Source organism: Vidua macroura, chromosome 11 (genome assembly GCF_024509145.1).
Source record: "Vidua macroura isolate BioBank_ID:100142 chromosome 11, ASM2450914v1, whole genome shotgun sequence".
Taxonomy (NCBI): Eukaryota; Metazoa; Chordata; class Aves; order Passeriformes; family Viduidae; genus Vidua; species Vidua macroura.
In genome coordinates, this window is record NC_071581.1 from 546,695 (window position 1) to 568,962 (window position 22,268).

At 50.2% G+C, this 22,268-nt stretch overlaps 1 protein-coding gene across 1 annotated transcript in view; it reads right to left on the minus strand.

The window, feature by feature from the left end:
- LOC128812978 (hydrocephalus-inducing protein-like) overlaps window positions 1-22,268 on the minus strand; it is a 111,953-nt gene that overhangs the window by 56,897 nt on the left and 32,788 nt on the right. The window contains exons 2-14 of the mRNA XM_053987705.1: window positions 19,400-19,519; window positions 18,120-18,239; window positions 16,214-16,348; window positions 14,599-14,798; window positions 11,379-11,503; window positions 11,051-11,255; window positions 9,711-9,903; window positions 8,503-8,602; window positions 7,156-7,274; window positions 5,786-6,006; window positions 3,800-3,867; window positions 1,446-1,678; window positions 706-806 (exon numbers count right to left, since the gene is read on the minus strand). Of these exons, the coding sequence (XP_053843680.1) occupies window positions 706-806; window positions 1,446-1,678; window positions 3,800-3,867; window positions 5,786-6,006; window positions 7,156-7,274; window positions 8,503-8,602; window positions 9,711-9,903; window positions 11,051-11,255; window positions 11,379-11,503; window positions 14,599-14,798; window positions 16,214-16,348; window positions 18,120-18,239; window positions 19,400-19,489 (1,910 nt within the window). The 5' untranslated portion in view covers window positions 19,490-19,519. The remainder of the gene's footprint in view (window positions 1-705; window positions 807-1,445; window positions 1,679-3,799; window positions 3,868-5,785; window positions 6,007-7,155; window positions 7,275-8,502; window positions 8,603-9,710; window positions 9,904-11,050; window positions 11,256-11,378; window positions 11,504-14,598; window positions 14,799-16,213; window positions 16,349-18,119; window positions 18,240-19,399; window positions 19,520-22,268) is intronic.

Below are 22,268 nucleotides of genomic sequence, written 5' to 3' on the forward strand. Positions count from 1 at the left end.
TCCATGCACTGACTGTCCCCAGTTGCACTTGCTTTACAAAATGGCAGCCCAGGCACTGACTGGATGGCTCTGCCTGGGACAGGGAACAGCACCAGGGAACTGCATCCCTCTTGTCATTAAACTGATGCCCACAGCAGCAGAGCAGCATGGAATTCTGCTGCAGCAAGAACGACTTTTGGTTTACGTCTGAGAACATTAAAGCTCAAAATGGGAAGCAGAGGGAAGGAGAAAAACTAGAGCTGACTTGCCACATCAAGGGCTGTTTTCCCCTTGTAAGATCTTACCCTCACCACTCTGCTGTGAGCCACTTCTCCACTGCCAGGTGCCCTCATTAACAGAAGCAGACCCTGACTCTCAGCAGGCTGCTTGGTGTGTCCCAAACCAATGCAGGGTGGTCACAACCCAGCACAACTCCACCTTTTGCAGGAAGGAGGAGAGGAGGCCCTCGGGAAATTTGTTCCAGCTCAAGCACCAAAAACCAGGCCAATAAATGATATCATTCCTGGTCCCTTTAGAAAAGGGCCCAGGACCGTGCTGGGCTGGGAGCAGGGGTGCTTTGCACCACAGGCTGCTGTCCAAGCACTGCTGTTCTCATGTCCAGCTGGGCACAACATGAGGTCATTAAACAGCACTTCTCCTTGGGAGCTGCAGCCAGCAAAGCCTGTGCAAGGCAGTGGCTGGGGGAGGCCAGGGAAGGGCTGGTACCTGGCTGTGATGGTCAGGGATGCCACTCCCTCGCCAATACCCTCCAGGTCCACCAGCATTTTCCGGCAGAATTCCATCACGGTTTTGGAACACATGGTCACCTGTGGAAGAGAAGAGCAGTAAATTCTTCCTTACAAAAGCTCATTACTCACGTGTGATATCCTCCAGCTCTTGAGGGAGGATTTTGCCTTAATTCTTCTCCTGGTCCATGTGTAGAGCACAGTCTCTGAGAGTAACAAAAGCCTTCTGGCAAGATCAGATTTGATAAACACACCTTGCTATCAGGGCATAGGTCAGCCAAATTGAAACATTAGACTAAAGCTCTACACACCACTGCATTCAAATTAAGGGGCCACTTTTTCATCTGTCTACGATGACATAGATGCAGAGGAAATCTGACTTAAACAGAATGAGTTCAGCTTTACAGCAGGAATCTGAGGGCAAAGTGTGGCCCAGCAGGTGCTGGGCAGTTCATGGCTGCAGTTTTTTTGTCTCCACTGGAGATCCCTGCAGTGAACACTAATTGTTCTGCTCCCCGGGAGAGGAGAAATGAGATTTTGGAAACAAAACAGTGCTCCTTGAGGAACATCCCGAGGAACCCAGCTAGCAGAGGCCTCACACCAGTGCAGATCTCTCACTCACACGATGCTCAAAGCTGGCACCAGAGCTAAAGCCCTCCCACACTCCGGTGAAGCTTCAGCCCTGGTGCTGAAGCGTCTGTGGCTGGGCTCTTCCCATACCTTGATATCCCGGTGTCCCTGGGGGAGGATGGTCCCTTGCATGGGATTCATTGTAAACTCTCTTGGCTCCGGGAAAAAATGAATTCCCTCCGTCCCGGATGGGTCACTGTCGCTGTGTATTTGATCACAGCTATTCACAGCAGGCTGCGTGTCATCGTCCAACATGCGGAGCTTGAACGTCACGGGCACCGGGCAGGTGTTAGTCAGGCGAAAGCTCTTGGTGTAGGGAAAGCCTAGGAAAGGACACAAATATCCATTTAGGCACCAATTGTGGCATGACTCCTGGTGTGAATATCCTGGTAGGATGAAAGTGTCATTGGAGTTTAGCTCTTTATTAGCTGAACTACAGCTCACCCAGAAGCTGCATGAGGAATTAACCGTCACTTAGTTCCCTTTGACACCGATTCCAGACTGCAGCCTTGAAAATGCCCACTCCTAGCCCTGCTGTACACTGCAAGTTTCTCTCTTTGTGATGGGGAAGAGCTCCCTCACCTGCCCCAAACCAGTGCCAGTTATTTCTCAGAGATGAGTGTGCACCCAGACCGAGCATTTACATTTACTCTGAGAATTCAAGCTGTAAAATTCCCTGTTAAGGCTGCCAACACTCCCACCGTTTTCAAGATCTATAAACAGTGAGTCATCACTGAGAAGAAGCTACAGCAAAAGAAAGTGAGGATGTAGTCAGGAACTAGAACATGATGCAAAGCACCCTAATGCAGTTCCTCTCTGCAGGATCCTTAAGGCAGCTCTTGGTTTGGGCCAAACAGACTGAGCACGTGACAGCTCAGAGCCCACTCAACTGGAGGCAAACCCGAGCCTTGCTTTGAGATTAGCAATTAGGAACCATGTCCCACCCACCCAACAAACGGGGACATCACACCCATGCTGCTCACTGTGATTGCTGCCTGCAAGGGTTTACCCCAGTTTAGCTCTGAGATTTGCTTTCCATACTGGAAAGTCAGAGATAGAGCCAGGCACAGTGGGGATGTCCTGCAGAGCCCGGACAGCAGCCACAACCTGCTCTGCAGTGGACATCTGGCTGGGCTGGCCAGCTCTGTGGGGAGGAGACTTCTCCCCAGGCCTGCTCACCAAGAGGCATTGGAACACAGATGGGGAGAAAAAACAACTGCAGCTACAGCCCAGAGCTTCTCATCAACAGTGACCACTGCCAGCTCCAGCAGTGACTCCAGCAGGGAGGTAAGAGAGGCACAAAAAGGACAAACACAGATGTCAAAACCTCAAATGAGACTGACATCAACAGTTAAAAAGAAGCAAAGATACAACAGCTGCCTTCAGCTGAAGAGACCTTAGGAATGAAATTGGATTAAGCAGGATGAATCTCCTGTTTCAGAACCATATTTCTACCTGTTGCCTTTCTTGTTTCATTTATTCAAAAGGCAACTTGACAAGTGCCTCCGTGGTGATGCAGGCTGGGGAAGAAGCAGCTCAGGAAAGGCAATTACTTTTCTCAAAATGTTAATGAACTTCATTATTATGGGTTTAGGCTCCGTAGTGAATTTTCCCCTTGGTCGAAAAAGGGGGATAGGGGTTTTGGGGGGTTTTGGCTGCGGGGGTGGGCTTTTCCATTCGGGGTTTTTGGGAGTTGTGGTGCGATGCCGTGGGCGGCTGTGAGGTCGGACCTGACCTCAGGTTCGGCAGGGAGCGGAGCTTCCCTTCCTCCCGCTCGGGGGTCGAAGGTCGGCCGTGTGCTGCTGTGGGAGGTTGTGTGCTTGGCCCCGGGACTGCCCTGGCTGCGGCTCAGCACTGGGATCCAACCCGCCTGCCTTCCCCGCTCCTGCCTGCTGCTGTCGGCCAGTGCCGAGATCCCCTCTGCCCGTGAGTTCGCCAAAGGAGCATTTCCTTCCTTCCTGCCCTGCCAGAGCCCACAGCCCCTCCTGCTGTCATCATAACTACACCAAAGGGGAAAAACGGTACTTGGCGGGTGGGCAACGTCTGTTCTTGCATTGTTGTCTGTGCTGTCCTGATATATTCTGGTAAAGAACTATTATTCCTTTTTCCCATGTTTTTTTTGCCTGTGAGCCCTGTACTTTCAAAGGTATAATAATTTGGTGGGAGGGGGTCATCTTTCCACTCCAGGAAGACTCCCACCTTCCTTGGCAGACATCTGTCTTTTAAAGCAGGACAGAGACAGCAGAAAATACTGACTTTCTATGCCTTGGTTCTGTTTGATCTCACAACGGCAGAATGCTACCTGAGGCACCAGCAGCCCTGGAGTTCACACCCTGAAGAGGCTGCTGTGGCAGAACATGAGTGAGGGATGCTTTTATGTTCAAGTGCTCCATTTTGGAACACACAGATCCCTCACGCTGTGTCCCAGCCCAGGGAACACTCACCAAAGGAGATGTCCCCGAAGCTGAGCTCATCGACATTGAAGTGTAAAGTCGGTCCAGCGACACACCCCCTGCGACAGCGAGGACAGAGGAGGAAATGGCTTGGTTAAAGGGAATTGCAAAGGTCTGGCAGTCGTGGCTTGGGGGCATAAAACCTGGTGTCAGGGCACGGTGGGGTTCAAATCAACACAGCACCATGTGCTCAGCACAGCGCCCCTGTGGAGGCAGCTAAAGCCAAGTGGCCAGCAGCCAACAGCCACTGATAGGGCTTTGGGCACAGGGCAGGCAGGAAAAGCCCCCGGGTTGCTGGTGGTCCCATGAAGGACCCTGAACACACACCCAGACATGGCTCCGTGCCTCAGTTTCCCCATCTGTAATGTGATGGACATAAAGGTGCCCCCACAAACTTCTGTACTTTCCAGCTACAGGTGCCCTGCTTTGCTACTTCTGAGCTGTAACTGCTGTTCCCATGGAGGAGCTTTCTCAGGAGAGTTTGACCCACACAATCATTACAGACAGAGTTTTGAGACATGAAGCCAGGGGAGCCCCAAACATGCTCTGAAAAGAGCAGCAACAGTTCTACACAGTGGACAGATGACTCCTAGAGGAAAGGACCAGCTTGTCAGCAGTGCACCAGCTGGCACAGCCAAGAGCAATAGCTTAAACAACCAAACAAGGGTGTCCTGAATCTAGCACACCACCTGACGTGTCCTTGAACTCAGCAGACAGACTCCAAAAGTCACCAACTGAAAATCAGCACTTGAAGCTGCACAACACTCACGAGTTTATTTCATGGTTGATGCCAATCAACGCCCACTCTGCCTTTTGGTTAAAAATCAAGGACCAGTGAGCTGTGCCTTCTGTTATATTCACAGGACTGCCACTGGCTCTGCTCTACACCTCTCAACAAGAGACACCTGCCTTTGCTCAAGGAGGAAGCTGCTTATGCAGAAACATCCCATGACCACTTTGGGGGAGGGACAGAGGAGAATCAATTATTTGATGGTGAAAGGTTCCCTCTTGCTTTCCAAAATAAAAAAGCAGCACTTTTCTTCCAAAAACAAAGCCAGCATAATTGTTTCTCCACTATGGACAGACCTTCTGACCACTTTTCTCTTGCTAAGTAATAACTTGCTTGTTCTTTTTTTATCCATCTCCCTTATCTTACTGGTATAATCAACTGCAGAGTGCTGTAATTTCTTTACTGCCTTGACCCAGTGCCTCCCAACAGCAACAGCCTAGCTCCAAAGCTCCAGAGCAGCCAGCATCAGATCTCCTGCTTACCCTACATGATCCTAGCAGCACGTGGCTCAGGCTAGCAGGGACAAGCCCTCGTGTGCTGTGGTCCTGAGGACTGAGCTCTGCCTCCCCTTTTATCAGCCCTTGCCCCTTTTGCTGGGCCAGGATTATGTCTTGCAATGGCACTAGCCCATAGGACGACGCCCAAGTCCTTGGGACAGTTCCTGCTGCACAGTTCCCCGTCTCCCACATCAGCCCTTGCCTGGCTGTGGAAAGGAGCTACCAGGGCACTCTCTGCACAGGAGTTGAGAGCACGGCTTGTCCCCCACAGCATGGCTGTGAGAGGTGAGGTGAGGAGGCTGCTGCCCATCTGGGATGGATTATTAATGGAAGTTTCTACAAACACTGCTGCTGGTGCAGAATCACCCAGGCTGGCCAACCTCCAAAGCCCTGGGGGCCTTGCTGGCTGTTCAGGGGGGACATCCCAGAGCAGCCACTGCCCAAAGCTGATCCATCCCACTGCCTGCCATGGCCCAAGGCAGAGGGAGATCCCTGCAGGGAGGAGTCATTCCAGCTCCTGGGTACCACCCAGGGCAGGAGGCATCCTCACACTAAGGTAATTCCAGGATCAGAGCAGTGATTAAGACCTCAGGAAACACCTTTTTTCTCTGCTCAACCCCAAAATGAGGTAGCTGGGGGATGTCCCAGGGACAGCTACAGATGTGCCCACCAAGCTCCCACAGTCCTTACCTGATGGTCAGGATGGCAGGCGTAGGAGATCCAGCCACACTGAACTGGAATTCTTCCTCAAACATCCCCAACACGGTGGCATTGAAGGAGATCTGAATAGTCTGGATCCCACCTGGTGCAATGATGCCCTCCTCAGGTGCAAACTTGAAGCAGAATCCCTTCCTGGTTGAAGGGATATAGGTGAAGGGAGCATCAATAGCTCCTTGGTTAATCAGCTTCACCTGCAGCAGCAAGAAAGCAAAATGGAAATACATGTGGAATCTTCCCTTCTTGTGAGTTATTTTCTAATGATGCAATTAACACCCAGAAAAGGCAGAGGATGCTTTGTGCTGCTGAATGGCAGAAATTTAAAAATACAAGAGGACAAGGTCTGCCTTTGGGTTTTCACGCAAAGCCGTGGTAACTCCACATAACTGCAGTCACCCTGGGGTTATCCCACGGACACAGAGCAGTCCACCTCTGGTCAGCATCACCAAGCTCATTCAGACCTGGCCCTGAGAGCAACGTGGGGTGATTGCAGCTGCGTAGTGAATCACCACAGAGCTGCTGCTGCCCCAGTTAGCAGAGCTCCAACAGTACCATCTACTCATTCACCTTTTCTCATACCATGAAAACAATACATTGATAATGAGGCATCAGCATCTCAATGTATAGACAGCACCATCTTTGGGTAAGAAAAATAAGCGTGTCTTTCCCTTCCACAGTTAAGCTTTTGAAAGTGTCTGGCATGATGTAGTGCTTCATTTTCTACCTCTTTCAGTTGCTTTCTCATGGTTTTGGTTTTTTTTGGGTTTTTTTTTTTGGTTTTGTTTTTTTTTTTTTTGCAAACTTGACACTATTGTGGGGGAGGCAAAGAGGTAGAAAAATCCTTTGCTTTATTCCCAGGAACACGTTTCACTTTCTAGAGCCAGAAATGCACCAAGGCTGAAGTGTGGTGAGGGACTGGTCAGCAAGAGAAAGAACTCCCAAGCTCTTTGCAAGGGCCAGCACTCAGCCAGGAGGCTGGATGACTTTCCTGTGACTTCCAGGAATAAGCAGGAGACACTTGACTGGAAGCTGTTTGCAGTGGACTGAAGCTTAAATGCAGCCAGTGTGTTCCAGCTGCTTCTGAACAGCCCAGTACAAAGGTTTCATATGCCAAGGGGTTGTTTTGCAGGAAGCCTCCCAGCTGATCCCTAAGGAAGGCTGCCCAAAAGCAGGGAGTGGGGCTTCATGAACAACAGACACACCTTTCTGACCCCCCTAGATTTGACCAGTACATCAAATATTCCCTGCTCACAACTGCCCAGGTTGCCAGGAATTCCACAGCTCCACCAGGCTTGCTGCTGCCTCAGGAGCCATCAGGATCCATCCCAAGCCCTGCTGCTCACCTCATAGACGTGGAGGGTGTCAACAAGAATTTTCCCAAGATTCAGTGAAGGACAGCTGAATTCAAGCAAAGGTCCTTGGCCTTCCCCTTTGAGGCGAAGGGTCATCCTGCTCTCACGGCCTGGGGAGAGATGTCCATTTCAGTACAATAATTCCCTCTGTTACACTGCATTTTCCAGGCTGCCTCCGTGCTAGTCCCTGACTCTGAGCTGGATGCAACCAGCTCCTGATGCTGCAGGAGAAGATAAGGACCCTTCTCTTCCCTCAGGACATATCCCTTGGGGCTGACTTGCAATTCCTAACCCATTCCTGGGGCTGGTTTCCAATTTGAGCCACCAGTTTGCTGAGTTTAAAACATCTCAGATGTCCTCCAGTGACGGGCCAAGGAGTAATGGGTAGAAATTGAAAGAAAGGAAATTTAGGTTAGATATTAAGAAGAATTATTTTACTGTGAGGGTGGTGAGACACTGGAGCAGGTTCTCCATGGAAGTTGTGGAGGTTCCAGCCCTGCAAGTGTTCAAAGCCAGGCTGGATGGGGCTTGAAGCCACCAGGTCTAGTGGGAGGTGTCCCTGCCCATGGCAGGGGCCTTGGGACTAGACGAGCTTTAAGGTCCCTTCCATCCTTAACATACTATGATTATGTGGTTTCCTTCCCATGCACTTAGAGGAGCTCTGAAATCCATTCAGTGAAGGCACAAAGCTCATAAAGAGTTTGGCAATCGCCAAACTACCTGGCCCAGCAGCACACGACTTTGTTGCCAAAGTCCTCAACTTCTGGCACTCAGCATTGTGTTTCATTTCCACAGACTGAGCTGCAAGGTGACAATTCCCACACAGGGACAGAAGCAGCTGCTGGCCAAGGGTGCTCCTTCTGCAAACACCCTGGGCTCAGTGGGGCTCAGGCACCTCTGGTCTGGTGGTGTCTGGGCAGTGGGAGGTGATCCAGGGTCAGGGAGCCCATTTCTAACTCAGCTCCTACCACCTGATGATGGAGCCATGTCAAATGGACCCATCCTGGAGGTCAGTGGTCTCTAGAGGGGCTTAGTGCTTGCTCACTAAAGCTCTTCTGCTCTGTAGCTCTTTGGCCTTTGAGGAAATGCTGGCAAAGCCATGGCATGAAAATCTCTCCCTGCACTGCCTGGGTGGTTTTGGGATCAGTAACCCAGACACAGGATTCTGAGCCCTGGCCTTGCACGGGAGACTCCCTGGAAGCTGCAGGGCCAGTGGGGTGTGCCAGCACTGCCCTGCTGACCAGGGACTCTTCCCAGCAGTTACAGGGGAGCCCAGTGGGCTCAGGCTTGCACCATGGCTGCACTGAGGGTGAGAGAAGCAGGGGAAAGGAGCTGTACCTGAGATATTGCAGTAAGCCATACTTTGGTACTTCAGTGCCTCTAGGGGTTTGAAGGTCACCTTGATTTCGGCCGAACAATGCGGCCCAATTTCTCCCTCCTAAAACAGAAAGGGACAGCAAAACATTTCTCTTCAAACTGCATATTTCTTGTTTTCAACCACAGTCCTGTAAGCCTTTATTTAGAGCATCAGTGATGAGTGAACAACTCAAGGAGCCCAAGGAAGCACTCCAAACCCAGCTCAGCACACCGCTGGAAGCTCTCAGTGCTCAGCTGATCAGCTCCCACTCTCCACAATATTCCTACTGCTCTGACACAAGCTCTTGGTCACATCCTGCTGCTGTCAGCTACAGTGGGATGCAACTGCCACTGTGCACTGGTGGCTCTTGGCCTGAGATGGGCCATAGGAGTAGCCAAGGAGGGAACATGATCCCCTTCCTTGAAATACAAATATTAGTTAACCTGTTTTGAAAGAATGCAGAGGTTGGGATTATTCTGGGGTTTACTCCAAGATGAGAAGGGATTTTGCACTGTGCAGACACCAGGCATTCATAATCTCTCACAATGCCAGTACTCAGAATCAGGGTGGGAGGATGTGGCAGTTTGCTTGCACAAACAGAAAAGGAAAAGGTTTTCTGTCCCTGTGTGCAAGAGAACTCATAAGGCCCATTTAAACCTTCCAGCCTTGTGTCCAGGCTCTCAGATGACACTGGGAGGGACACTCAGAAATAGTGCAAGGCGTGGTTACAGGAGGGGATTGGCATTTCTGTGATTAACCTCGGGCTGAATTTGGCCTCCTTTTCCCAGCGAACCATTGCAAGCTTCAGGTCAGTATGTGAACTGGCAGAGCTCCAACACCCTCTGCTGAACCCCAGGCACCACGTGTCGGGGGAGCCCCTGCCTACAATAACTGCTCCCTGTGGACACTGCAAGGACACGCACGGAGCGCCCTTGAGCTCGAGCCCTGGCAGCAGAGCTCGGCTTTGTCAGGCTCCCAGCCCTGCCTTGAGCCTGCAGGGCAGAAATGCTTTCAGCAGGGAGCTCTGCAGCCACACCAGAAACTCCATGTCCTCCCTCTCAGCACATCCAGCCAGCTGAGGATCTGCCGAGTGACCGCATCTGGGGGCAAGGGGGGCGGGGATAGGGTGGGTGGGAGGAGGAAGAGGAGGAGGAGGAGGAGGAAAATGAGGTTCTCAGCTATCACTTACCAATGGCTCAATGAAAAAAACTTCATCGGAGAACAGCATGGGGTCTTGTTGCACCTTTGCCACCTCCTCCTCGACCACGCTCTTCAGGATGCCAATGCGATCTTTACAAAAGCCCTTCACCTTCCGTATTTTTTCCTCCTCCATGGAAGTTTCCACCCACACCTCACTTGGCACGCGCAGCGAATTACACTGCCTGCAGCCACAGGGAGACACAAGGCCAGCAGATCGTTTAATAAGCCACATATTTGCAGAGAGAAGTGTGAGTGCAGGAGAGCAAAGCACTTGGGAAGGAGCAGCAGCAGCTCCCCAGCAAGGGCTGACCCCAAGCCATGGGGGTCCCACATGGATCAGAGGATAACTTGCTGTTCACTGGCACAGCAGGTAGTTTTACTTCACACTTGCAAGCTCAGGAGACATTTCCAAAGCCAGCAGCCCTCAAGAGAACCTCCTGGCTCAAAGCCTCTGCCAAAACTGAGGGAGAATCCACCAGCCACCTCAGCTGGCTTTTCCTACCACTGAGTTGCTCGGGGGAGGCAGATAAAGATCATGGAGCACCCCCTGGGAAGGGGAGAGGAAGCTGGGTTGCAGCTACGTGTTACCAGCATCACTCTTTGTTTCTGCCATTTTGGACCTGCCCTGTTCCCTACTCTGCCTTTCACATGAGCATCCCAGAGCACTTCCAAAGGAAATGGATGAATTCAGGCACTGCCGCCCTTCAGCGACATTCAAGGTTTTATATGCAATATGCATGAAAACAGAGGCTCTGAGAGGGGAAGGGACTTTGTTGTGCAGGAGGGAACAGCAAACTCCTGTAGAGACCTTTGCATGATCCCATCCCAGTGCATGGTAGTAAATGTCATGAGAGGGAAAGGATCCTGCACAATCTCATTAAAAAGTCCTCTCTGCTCTGAGATCTCAAAAGCTTCACTGACAGCAGGACAGGAGGAGACAACCAGCCTGGATGGGCAAGGAGGTTTTGAAGGAACTAAGGGAAAAAAAGAGGGTGCATCACCTTTGGAAAGAGGGGCTGGCAACTCAGGAAATGTTTAAGGATGTTGCCAGGTCATGTAGGAAGATGATTAGAGAGGCAAAAGCTCAATTAGAACTTGAGGAAATCCAGTCATTGCAATCAACCTTTCCTTCCCAAAATGCCATGGTTGGAGTATAAATGGAACTGGAATGCTAAGTGCTGAGCTCCTGAAGCCCAGGGACACACACCCTCGTGCCAGGGATGGTTTACTTGGCCTAAACCATTCAAAAGCACCAACAGCCCCCTGAGGCCATACGTTAGTTTCAGTCTTGGGCCATGTCTCTCACTGAAATGCATCTTTCAAACCAACCTCCTCTTCACTTCATTCTCGTCTTCCTCATCAAGAAAAGTCTTCCACTGGAAGTGGGCTGTGATGTTACTCCTGTTTTCGATGAACACGGTTGTGTGGTTTGACATGGTGATGAAAGTCTTCTCAACCTCCACGGAACTTGTGCTCAACCCAAGGTTGAGATCTACAGCTTCTCCATGGAGCTTTGTGTGGATCCTTTCTTCACCTGGAACAAAGCAAGGGGGACTCTTTGCTCAGCTCAGTGGCTGATGGAAGCACAAGGGGGATGGGACAACAGGGAGTGATGGGGCAGAACTGTCCTGTGCCCTGTGCAGGGCCCAGCACTCACCTGTGTTGCAGCACGCTACCAGGGACCCGAAATGGTCACCATTCGTCAGCGGGTGAAATCCCACTGTCACCTGCATGCTGTCACCAGCGCCCAGAGTTCCCGTGGCTGGAACCACGAAGAAAGGACTGCAACACAGAGAGAGGGATCAGGACTCGGGGGGACACCTGGGCATGAGATTCCTTCTGCAGTGCAGCTCACTTCAGCTCACTTGGGCAAGCAGGGAGCAAACCAACCAGTCAGCAGGAGACAGACAGAACAGGCAGGATCAGAAACAGCCACTGACCCACTTCTGAGCAGATCCAGCCCTCAGAGGATCCTGTGGGTAAAAGGACCTCATCTCCCCCATACTCTGCATCCAGCCCTCTGCAATGAGACTCAAGGGTCCGACTGCCAGCAATCCCATCAGAGAATGGTTTGTGAAAAGCACGGAGAGGGTTCAGAGCTGTCTGCATGCACAACTTGACACTCACTGCCTCAGGAATTTCTCTTTTCCTGCTGCCTATAAACCTCATTGCAAGAGATGCAAATGTTAGGGCACTACCTGTCCTGTGAGATTACAGCCTGGAATCAGACAGGGAGAAGGAACTTCTCCTTGAAGACCAAAGAATAGCTACTGTTGAATTTGCAGTGTGGTTCTTTGGTTTATTTTACCTTGAAAATGTCCTGATTTAGCCTAAAAGGGCACATTTTACCAGCATTTCAGTGAAAGCTGCTCTAAGAAAAGGAGCAGTCAAAACTCTGAAAGAGTGCAAATGCAGATTAGAGCAACACAGTGACATGGAAACCCAAAGGAGGATGCCATTTACAATCTGAAGGATCTGGTCCCAGCTAAATGAAGCACCATTAGCAGAAGCACATCAAGGAAACAGAACAGGAGCTTTCTATTTACCAGCCATGCAGCCTGGGACTGTGGGTCGTCACCCAGGCTGGTATCTGTTTGATTGGCCCAGCAGAGAAACTCTGTGTAATGTGTTGGAAATAATGATGCAAACGTGTTGGTGCACTTTGGATTTAACAGGAGCAATTAGGATTGGTCACCAGGTAAAGAGCTCTTGCCTGACAAACGCAAGACTCTGTGCTTTGATGCTCAGGGACAGCTCAGGGAAATGTGCTTCTGCCCAGCAGCTGCTGGGCTTTGTGCTCTTCTACAGCCCCACTGAGGAAACAAAAGTTCCTGGCCTCGGTGCTTTGCTGGTGGCCAATCTGTCACTTAGAAGTGTGTTCTGGGGAGTTTGGTGATGAATGCATCACACACAAAAATAAAGAGAACATCTGGCAAGCTGAACTTGATTCATGTCAGTTGCTTCAGGTTCTGCTCATTAAGGATCTATTGCTGCAAGGATGGGCCTGGCCTGTTCCCATTACCACTAGTGGGAACATCACTACTGGCTGATGGAGAAGCCTTGGGCCAGCAATGTTTATGTGCTGGACATGAGACTTTGGAGGGAGGGGAGGAAAGACAAGGCCCCACCAGCCCCAGAGCCAGATTAGTGTACGTGCTCCTGCATCTGCCCCGGGAGTGATGCCAGGACTGCTGCAGGTCTCTGCTGGGGCTTGGGGCAATCAGTGCCTGGTGTGGGCAAGGCACAGGATTTTTTCTTATTCTTTTGCCAGGGATTTCACCAGGACAGAGAAACTGCCAGTTAAGGGAATCCCTGGCCACACTTCAGCACTCCATTCCATTCCATTCCATTCCATTCCATTCCATTCCATTCCATTCCATTCCCACTGCTGCCCCATGTTACATGCTCCTGCCCTCAGATGGCAGGATGGGAATAACATTCCTGGGGGTGACTTCAGGGGTTGTCTGAGAAAGAAGGTATCTTCTTATTTTCAAATTATCAGGAGAAGAAGATCCAGCCAAGTCCAGGACTCAGTTTCAGGACTGAAAAACTGAGTGCAAATCAGCCCCTGCATCTTCTACATCCCTGGGTTGTACCCAGCAGACTCCTATGTTACTGCTGTAGCAGTCATCTCTCACACAGACCTGGCTCCCCAAGACCCAAGGACACAAGCTCTACAGCTAAACTTAACTCCTCTGAATTTCAGCCAACATCACTAAGCTGTTCCCTGAGCCCACAGATAGAAGAGCTGTGAAGGAGACATCCCTCATACTGTAATAACCAAATGAAAACCACTGCCAAGAGATGGGGCTGGCAGGCTAAATTTTGGCCTTTTATCTGTAAATTGTGAGCTGTTCCTTAAGACACTTCTCATCCTGTTAGATGTGCCCTTTCAGTGAATCACTACTGCACCCAACAGGCAGAAAAGATAAGGTATGGAGGGGGTTTTAATAGGTTGTTTTCTTCTACTTTTTAACTAGGTCCATTTGTATGTTTTCTTGTATGGCATCTCAAGACAGGTCCAGATCTCCCAATGGCACCTTGCAATCCCCAGACACTGGTCTTGCTTTGAGCAGTGTGTCTGCTCAGATGATTTCCAGAGGTCCCCTCCAGCAGAAGTTATTCTGTACTTTCCTAAATCAGCCCAACTGCTCTTCACATATTCCTTAAACATCTCCTCTTTCCTATACACCTGTGCATGTACCTATGGGCATGTGGCATATTGACAGGCATTAGAGGAGCTCGACCTGCAGGAAAGTTCCCAAAGAAGAATTCATGATCTTTTGGCAAACATTTAACACAAACCAAAAAGAAAAGACGGCAGAAACACAGCAACTTCAGAGTATTTAGAAAGAAATCTCAATGAAAGGGGGCACAACCTTATTCAGAGATTTAAATCATCTGTTTGAAATTTTAAACTGGCTTTCAAAGGTTCATCATGGAACAGAAGAGGTGACTGATGCCCTCAGCTGACAAGGGAAATCAGGTCAGCTTTAAGTAACAGGAAGTGCACCGGCTGCCTGCAGCACAGCTCAGGGGACCACTGGAAAGCCACGTGCCCATGGCCTCCCAGAGAATGGCTCTATTTGGCTGACAGTGCTGAGTAAGCATTTCAGAAGCTGCTTGTGCTCAGGAGGGTGCAAGCCAGCTACTAACATGTTCCAGCACCCTCCAGGAAATCTGGGACAGAGAAAGCTCAAAGGCTGCATCCTGCTAAGAACACTGAAAGCAAGAGCAGATGCCATCCATCCTGCTCACTTCCAGCCAGGGCTGCAGGGCAGCAGCGGCGATGCTCTGGTTCCTTTTGCTGCTCTTTCCCAACTCTGTTATCACCCAAGGGTGATATCCTCTGCACAAAAAGAGATGAGCTGCCTCACCTCTGGGTGCTCAGCTGGTAATGAGCTTCCAGGTTACCAGTGTTGCGAACCAGCAGAGTCTTCTGGGTGCTGTACTTGACTGGACACTTCAGGAAGTCCAGGTGGTCAGGGAATTCCAGGATAGCTTTGGCACCAATGGCCCGAATTGGCACAACTATCCTTTCCTTTGCAGTCATGCAGACGAGCTCGTGGGAATAATCCTGCAGGAAAAGAAACTAGCTCAGCACAGGGCATTTAGTGCCATCCCCGTGGCAGAAGAAAAATCATTTCTATAACCCTTCAAGGTGTCAGGTTACCTATTCCACCCTAAAATGAACACTAAATTCTACTAACACGTCACATTTTAAAGACACCAGTGCACTTTGCAAAACCTATCTCAGTGGCATTAAGCTCTTGTGCCACTTGAGTCATACAAAGAACTGCCCTAGGCCACCATAATTTTTACTCTAAATTTTAATGATGTAAAATAATTCCTAAGTTCCTTCTAAGGAACATGGAGCTAGGGAACACAGGACATTCCTCTTTAGGTTTCTATATACCCACTGTCTGAGAATAGGACAAAGTGTTAAACTGACTCTAAGAAGCAGAAGGAAGATGAGGAAACAGCTGCACCCAAAGAGATCCTGCACCTCTGGCCTGGTGTAGAAAGATCAGTTGGCTCAGAACTCCCCTCTAACTTTGCCTCTCCAGGCAAGTCAGGAGAAGAACAGTGCTAAGAGGTGGCAGGATGCTGTTGGAAAGAGCCTCTCTCTGCTTTCCTGCAAGGCTTCCTCCCTTCCATGCCATGTCCCAAACCCTTCTGTATCAACAAGCCTCCGGATCACAGCACTGAGATCAGACTTGCCAGGGCCCCAGCACTGGTGTTCAAACCTCCCCACAAAAGCAGGTTTGGCACGGAATGGGTGCCAGCTGACAGAGCCACCACAGTGACAGGCATGAAGACAGAGCCACAGCAGTGTCACTGCCACAGGCTCTGGGCTCACAGCTCTGCCTGCAGGTTGTACCTGCCCTATACAAGCTCTTTCAGGCAGGTGTCCAAGTCCCCTGCAGCTCACCAACCTCCTGCTGACTAAGGGCACCTAGAGCCCAGTGTGCCTGTGCCAGGCTGGGCTCACGGGCACAGCACATCCTCTGTCCTGGCCCTGCAGCTGTATCACGGTCAGTTGTGCTCTGGGACAGCACAGCTGCAAGGCTGGAGAACAGAGGGTGTGAAAAAGCACTGTCTTTGCTCCAGCCCAGGGTGAGGCAGGGAAGCTGTTGCCAGTCAGGAAGGAGGAAAGCTCTCCGACCTCTTTGCCCCTCTAGTGTGTTCCATAATAATTAAAGCCCTTCCACTGTACCTAGAGATGGCCGAACATCTATCAGCACCCCTCTGTCATTTTCATACTGTTCCCTGTGCATCTTCCCTTGGGAATGCTCAGGAATGTGCAGGGAGGGGAAGCAGAGCCTGTCAGGCCCAGGTGCAGTGCCTGACAGCACGTGCCAAGCAACGAGTGGCGGCAGGCTGCCTGCCCACAGCCTGGAGCCAAGCTCACAGCATGGAATGGGCTGTACCCAGGGTGCAGGGAAAACAGTGGCTTTGGAGGTAATTCTGTTTTGGCTCCTCCAGGCTCACCTTGATCTCATCAGGGGTAAAGCGGATGCGCACACGGGCAGACGCGCCCGGTGGCACGATGTGGTACACATCACTGGGGCACGCCAGCTCGAAATAAGGTGAGCTCTCCATGCAGACCTTCACCATCCCAGAAATCTGCAAGAAAGACATGAAACGATGATTTTGCCACTTGTAGAAACAGGACGAGAGGAGAGCTGTCCGTGCCCTGGTGACATCTGTCCTTGACCCCTTTTCCAAAGCACCTTCAGCTGTGGAGGTACAGGCACATAATTCACAAGGGTGAACTTGAATCCCCTCTGTCTGGGTCCAGCACTTTGGCCAGGGGCAGTAGGGCAGTGCGTGGTGGGAAGGAAGGGCCAAGCAGGTCAGCACCAGCAGGACGGAGACAGAGCACCTGAACCAAGTCATCTGCATATTCAACAAGGCCAAAAAACCTGCTGGCTTCTGCCAGCACACAGCCATGCAGTAGTCGTGTTCCAGAGGGGGAATGTGCTGCCTGAAGGCAAAACAGCACATTATCCTGGGGGAAGGAAGAAATTCCCTTTTAACAGATCAGGTTTGGGTAGGGACGTTCTGGGGATAGAGTCATGCAGGCAGAGCAGCAAGAGAGGAGACCAAACACTGTGGCCTTGCTGGGAATAAAAGCAAACCTGAAAAGCAAAAGAAGGAACACAGCAAGACAATCCCTAAAACAAGGAGATGGCAAAAGAGAATTTAAATGGGCAGTAAAGCAGCAAGGAAGAATCATAAAACCATGAGAGCAATCAGCTTGCCAAAAGCGATGGAAACACAGACAGGCTGTGCCTATCGACTGTGGGCTTCAAAGGCACTTTCTGCCTGGAGAAACATGACCAGCACTGGCTGGCAGTGTGGTTCCAGTATTAAAAGCCAATCTTGGCTCTCCAGGGGTTCTTGCTGCCTGTGCAGGCAAGCTGGGCTGCTGGGCATTCCTACCTGCAGCCAGCAGGCCAGGTTCTGCCCTCTGGGACATACAGACACAGCAAACATGCATTTTCTAGCACACAGATATCAACCCCTGAGCACCAAAATGCTCTCCAAAAGTCTAACCCAGGCGATTTTGGCTCCCTCCTGTCTCTTCCCACCAGCCCACTCTTGGCACAGGGCTCATCTGGGAAAATGTTTCCCTGACTGAAATTCAAATGGTCTCCATTTTCCTCTTTACAGTGGAACACAACTGGTGACATTTTTCAGCTTTTTCCCCTCTCAACTCTCTTGGGAAACTGCAAAACAATCACAAGTGAAAGCGAAAACCTCCAGGAGCACACGGCTTTGGATGTGCTGTGGTTCTCCAAAGGGAAAGCAGAGCACCATGTTGCTTTTGGAAAAGCTGAGCAGAGCTGAATGAAGTTTAGCAGGAGCCTGAAGTGGCACCTAAAGGCCTCCCACTGCATCTGCTACATCAGCCTGATTCCAGGGCTGTTTCAGAGCACACTTCCTGCAGTGCCAATGCCATTAATGAGAAGTGATTCCAGCATAAAGTGGAGAAGACTCAGCCCCTGAGCTTTGACTGTGAGCTGCACAAAGGGAGCCAAACAGGCTGAGAGAGACAGAGATTCCTACCAGGAACCAAGATTAACCAAGGAGACACAGGATGTGGTATACAGTCAAGGCAAAGCTTGAGAGCAGGTAAGAACCCTCAACATTCCTATCACTCCAGAGTTTTCAAGAGAAGGAAACTCCTTTGGGATAGATACCATCAACGCATGGCCAAAATCAGGGGAGAATTCCCAGCACAGGAAGATTTCCACCATCTTGCAGAACAAAGGTGCTGAGACATTTTCTTCTGCATGTGCTGCAGCAGATAACTTGCTTTGCTGTACACTCTGGGAATAACAGCACTCTCCTCTTCCAGCACAGAGTTAAAGCTCCAGGTGCCGGCACTTACCTTGTCCTTATTCATGAAGGACAGTGCCATTTCAGAGACCTCATGGGCGACGAAGTTCTGAAATACCATCTCTGGTGGGGAAACCCGAAACAAGCTCTGTTTCAGGGCAACTGGTGGCAGCTGGAGAGGCGAGAGAGAGCAGGGAGAGGTTCAGCTGCTGGGAGGAAGGTTCATGAAGGACAATCTTACACTGATCCCAGTGAAGTACAGACTCTGCGTGAGCACGTCTGCCCAGCCCACACTGGGGTAACAGTGGCTCACCCACCTCTGCTCTGAGCTGAGCAAGAGCTGCTTGATCAGCTCAGAGCAGGCTCGAGCCAAGCTGCTCTTCTGGCATGTATTTCTCCGGGTTTCCTTCTCCAGAGTGCCAGGCAGCACTTTCCTTAAGCACAGCCCTGTGCCCACTGGGGCACTGACTGAGCACTCATGGAGTAAGTAAAACCCAAGAATTTACTCTATGGGAACCAATTTTGGGATGTCCTTTACTCTGAGACAGGGAAACAAAGGCCCACACAACTGCAAATATTTTTTTTTTTTTTTTTTTGATCTAGAACTTAGGCATCAGTAAGAAAAGAACAGTACCAGAAGAGGTGTGAAAGATGAGGTGATATTTGGCTGAGGCCAAAAGGTTATTAAGTGAAAGAATGGAATTTGTTGGTTCTATGTGTTGTTTGTGGTTTGGATTTGTTCAGGTTGGTTTGTTGGGTGTTGCTGTGAGCTGGGAGAAGGACAGGGTTGAAGACCTGACCAAAAGGAAGTAGGATGAGAGGGAAGGGGAGGCGAGTCTCCTTTACATCTGGCAGCCTGCAAAATCTAACAGCCTGGCAGGGTCCAACACATTGTTCCAACCCAGAGCATGAATGCAATTTGTTTTGTTCAATCTGCAGTAATTACTGCAGGTCCTCGGCCTTCAAAGGCCAACGCTGCCACTCTGGAGGGAATCCTATGACCCCGAGCATTTGATGGTGACCACACCAAAGTAAGAGGTGGCTACTTCAGCAGGAGAATGGCAAATGGCAATTTTGTGCCTTTGTGTCCCTAGCCTTCCCCCCACTCTTTTAGCAATGGCAGCTACACTCCAGCACACCCCAGCAGCTTCAGCAGAGGTTGTTTGTGTTGGCTTAGTGCAGATCAGGACTCCCAGTCCACCACTACCAGCAGTTTACAATGACAACAGGACCTGGACACTGAGGTGTTTTGCTGGAGGCAAGCCTGTCACAAGCACACACCCTCCTCAAACTTCACATCAAACAGAAAGGAAAAGAGCAGGAAAAGGCTACCTTTGGGCGAGTCTCGCTCATGTCTAGAAATGGGCTAATTCTGGGCAGAATACTCCCCACAGTGCCGTGGGGAGTATCCTCCTTCTTCATGTTGAGAATCTGGAACTTAGAGGGAATCAGCTGAAAGGCAAAAAAAAAAAAAACAAAAATAAAAAACAAAAAAAAACAAAAACAAAAACAAACAAAAAACCCCACACCAAATCAGCAAGAGCATCAGAAATGTGCTTGTTCAGAAAAGCTTCAGAAAAGCTTTTCCTGAACAAGTAGCACTGGTGAATAATTTGTGATCACTAGGCACTAGGACAGTTCTGGAAGCCCTGGAAGTTACCTGCTGAAATACTTAGCACCAATAAATTAATAATACAGAGTGCAATACACATACTCCAACCACATGGCTGTGTCCCATTAGTCTCTCTGTGATTTGATGTGACATGTTTGGGGATTTCTGCTCTTTGGGCATTTGTTTCCTCATTGGATTGAGGCAGTGACCTTTTCAGAGAGTGGGGAGGAGCTCTCAGAACTCCCCTAACTCCATCCCTGCACAGCACTCAAAGCTCACAGCGAGGAGATAGCACTGCTGGGTGAATCCAAGAGAAGCAAGAAAGCAAAGTTGTACCAAGAGTGAGGTGCACAGGAATGTGCCCAAGTTTTCGTTCTCTCTGTTCATTAGCATTTGTTTTCTCTCTCTGGGCTCACAGGCCCCTCCACAGAAGAAAACAGAGGGATCTCCTGGAGAGAGCCTCAGCAGTGGGGCATCTTCAGTCAAGTGAGCTCCAGACGGCCAAGGGACCTTTGTGGCCCTGGCTCCAGTGCTGCCTGCAGGGCTGGATCTGCGCCCACACAGGAGATGAGAGAGAACAGCTGGCTGGGAAGCTCTTCCAGCTGGGACCAGCCGTGTCTCTCAAGGCTTTGGGCAGAGTTGGAGCTTCCCCCTCCCCCACGTGCCTGGGTGCCCAAGGGCAGGTTGGTCAGAGCAGCACAGGTGAGTGCCCAGCCTGACAGAAGGAATTGCTGTGGCAAAGGGAAAGGGAAAGAAGCACATGCTCAGGGCTTCAGCTGCACATTGGTTTCACTTGGCTCCGGTGGCACAGCCAGGCAGGATGCTGGACTGTCCCTGAAACATCACACAGCGTTCCCTACTGCACCAGGACAGCCCCCACCAAGGGCCAGGAGCACGGCACAAAGAGGTGGGGAGGGGGTCTGCAGCTTCACAGGCTGCTGACAACAGGGGCGGGGAGAGGAGGGACATGAGGGGAGTTTCCAGCCTTAACACAGCCCCAGTGGCTACTCACAGTCTCAGGCTTCAGTCTTTCCCTGAGCAGAAGACGAGGGCTCGGTGTCTTTTTCGGGGATCCAGAAGCCATTTTGGAAGGAGGATGTTGCAGATGAGCGACAATGCCTCAGCAAAACTGGAAGGAGCAACAATGGAACTCTGAAAATCCACAACCCAATTCATGGCAGAGTCAAGGCATATATTGGTGCTAAAATTTTTATATGATTTGAAAGTAGCTAAGTGCTTGTTTGGCATAAGTAGCTAGTATTGTTAGGCCTCTAGTTTAACTTTATTTGAACTATATGGCTACACTGTGCAATTCAAAGATGGCTCATTCTGAAACCTGGAGCTAAAAAGCTGAACATTAATAATAGTTAGAACAGACAAAGCTGTTGCTTAAATATTACTTAAAAATAGCTCAAGTGGACCTCCTCTTCTTTAGGCTAAACAACCGCTGCTCTCTCAGCTGCTCCTCACAGGACTTGTGAAAGACTATTATGGAATATTAAGGCTAATGGCTTAAATATTGAGATAAAGGACTTTTTGCCCATTGTGACAAAACTGCATAAAGAAGCTGCGACCACCCAAGCCCACCCTTCCCTGAAAACGCCTCCTGACTGGAACTTGGGACTGTGAGTTAAGCTGCCTAAGGGAACTTGAGACAAGATAAAGGTGACACAACTGTCCTAGTAGTTCAGGTCTGGGGAGAAGTGAACAAGGCTGAGGGAGAAAAATGTATCCACAACAATGCCAAACCCAGCAGCTGTCCTGAAAATCAGCTCTGCCTGCCTTCAGGCTGGGCAAGTCATAGCCACAGACTCGTCTGCTGAAGCCAGGTTTGCATACAAACCTCCCATCAACAGAGGGGAAGAAGGAAATTTTGGGTGTGCAGCGTAAGCTCTGGTAAGATGCAGTGGACACCCATCCTCCCTCACACAAACTGGCTCAGCTCTAAAACCCCCCACCCCCAGAAGGCCACATCCAGGGCACATTCCCATGAGGGGCAGCTGAGGGGGTGTCATAACCCATCAAAGACCTCCAAAGTGCCCCCAGACCCATGCCTGAGGCCTTGCACCAGATGACTGCATGGCATGCCACGTAACACAACAGACCTGAAAATCCAGAACCCAATTCACGGCAGACTCCAAGGATATACTGGTGCTCAAGATTTGATATTATTGAAAAGGAGCAAGAGACAGAGTCCAACTTGCCCCACCCCAGGGAGGTACCTGGGCAGTCCCACCTTGCCCAAATCTGCATTAATCCCCTGGAGTCTTACATTTTGTGGGACCTCACCACAGAGAAGACCAGAAGAGGATTTCGTGGGTTGGGTGGGATCCATGGAATGGTGATGTTTTCTACTAAATCTGTCTCTGTCACTCTCTTTCTTCCCCTCTTTCCAGCCCCCTCCCTCCCCACTCCTTTTTCTATTTCTTTCTCTCTCTCTTCCTCTTCTTTTCTTTCTCCTCTCTCTCTTCACAATTATTGTTACATAAAATCCAGACTATCAACTTTGACATATGATCTCATTTTGCACCTTAATTCAGGGGCATCTCCTTTAATAATTTTAATAACCAGATCATAAAAACGCACTGA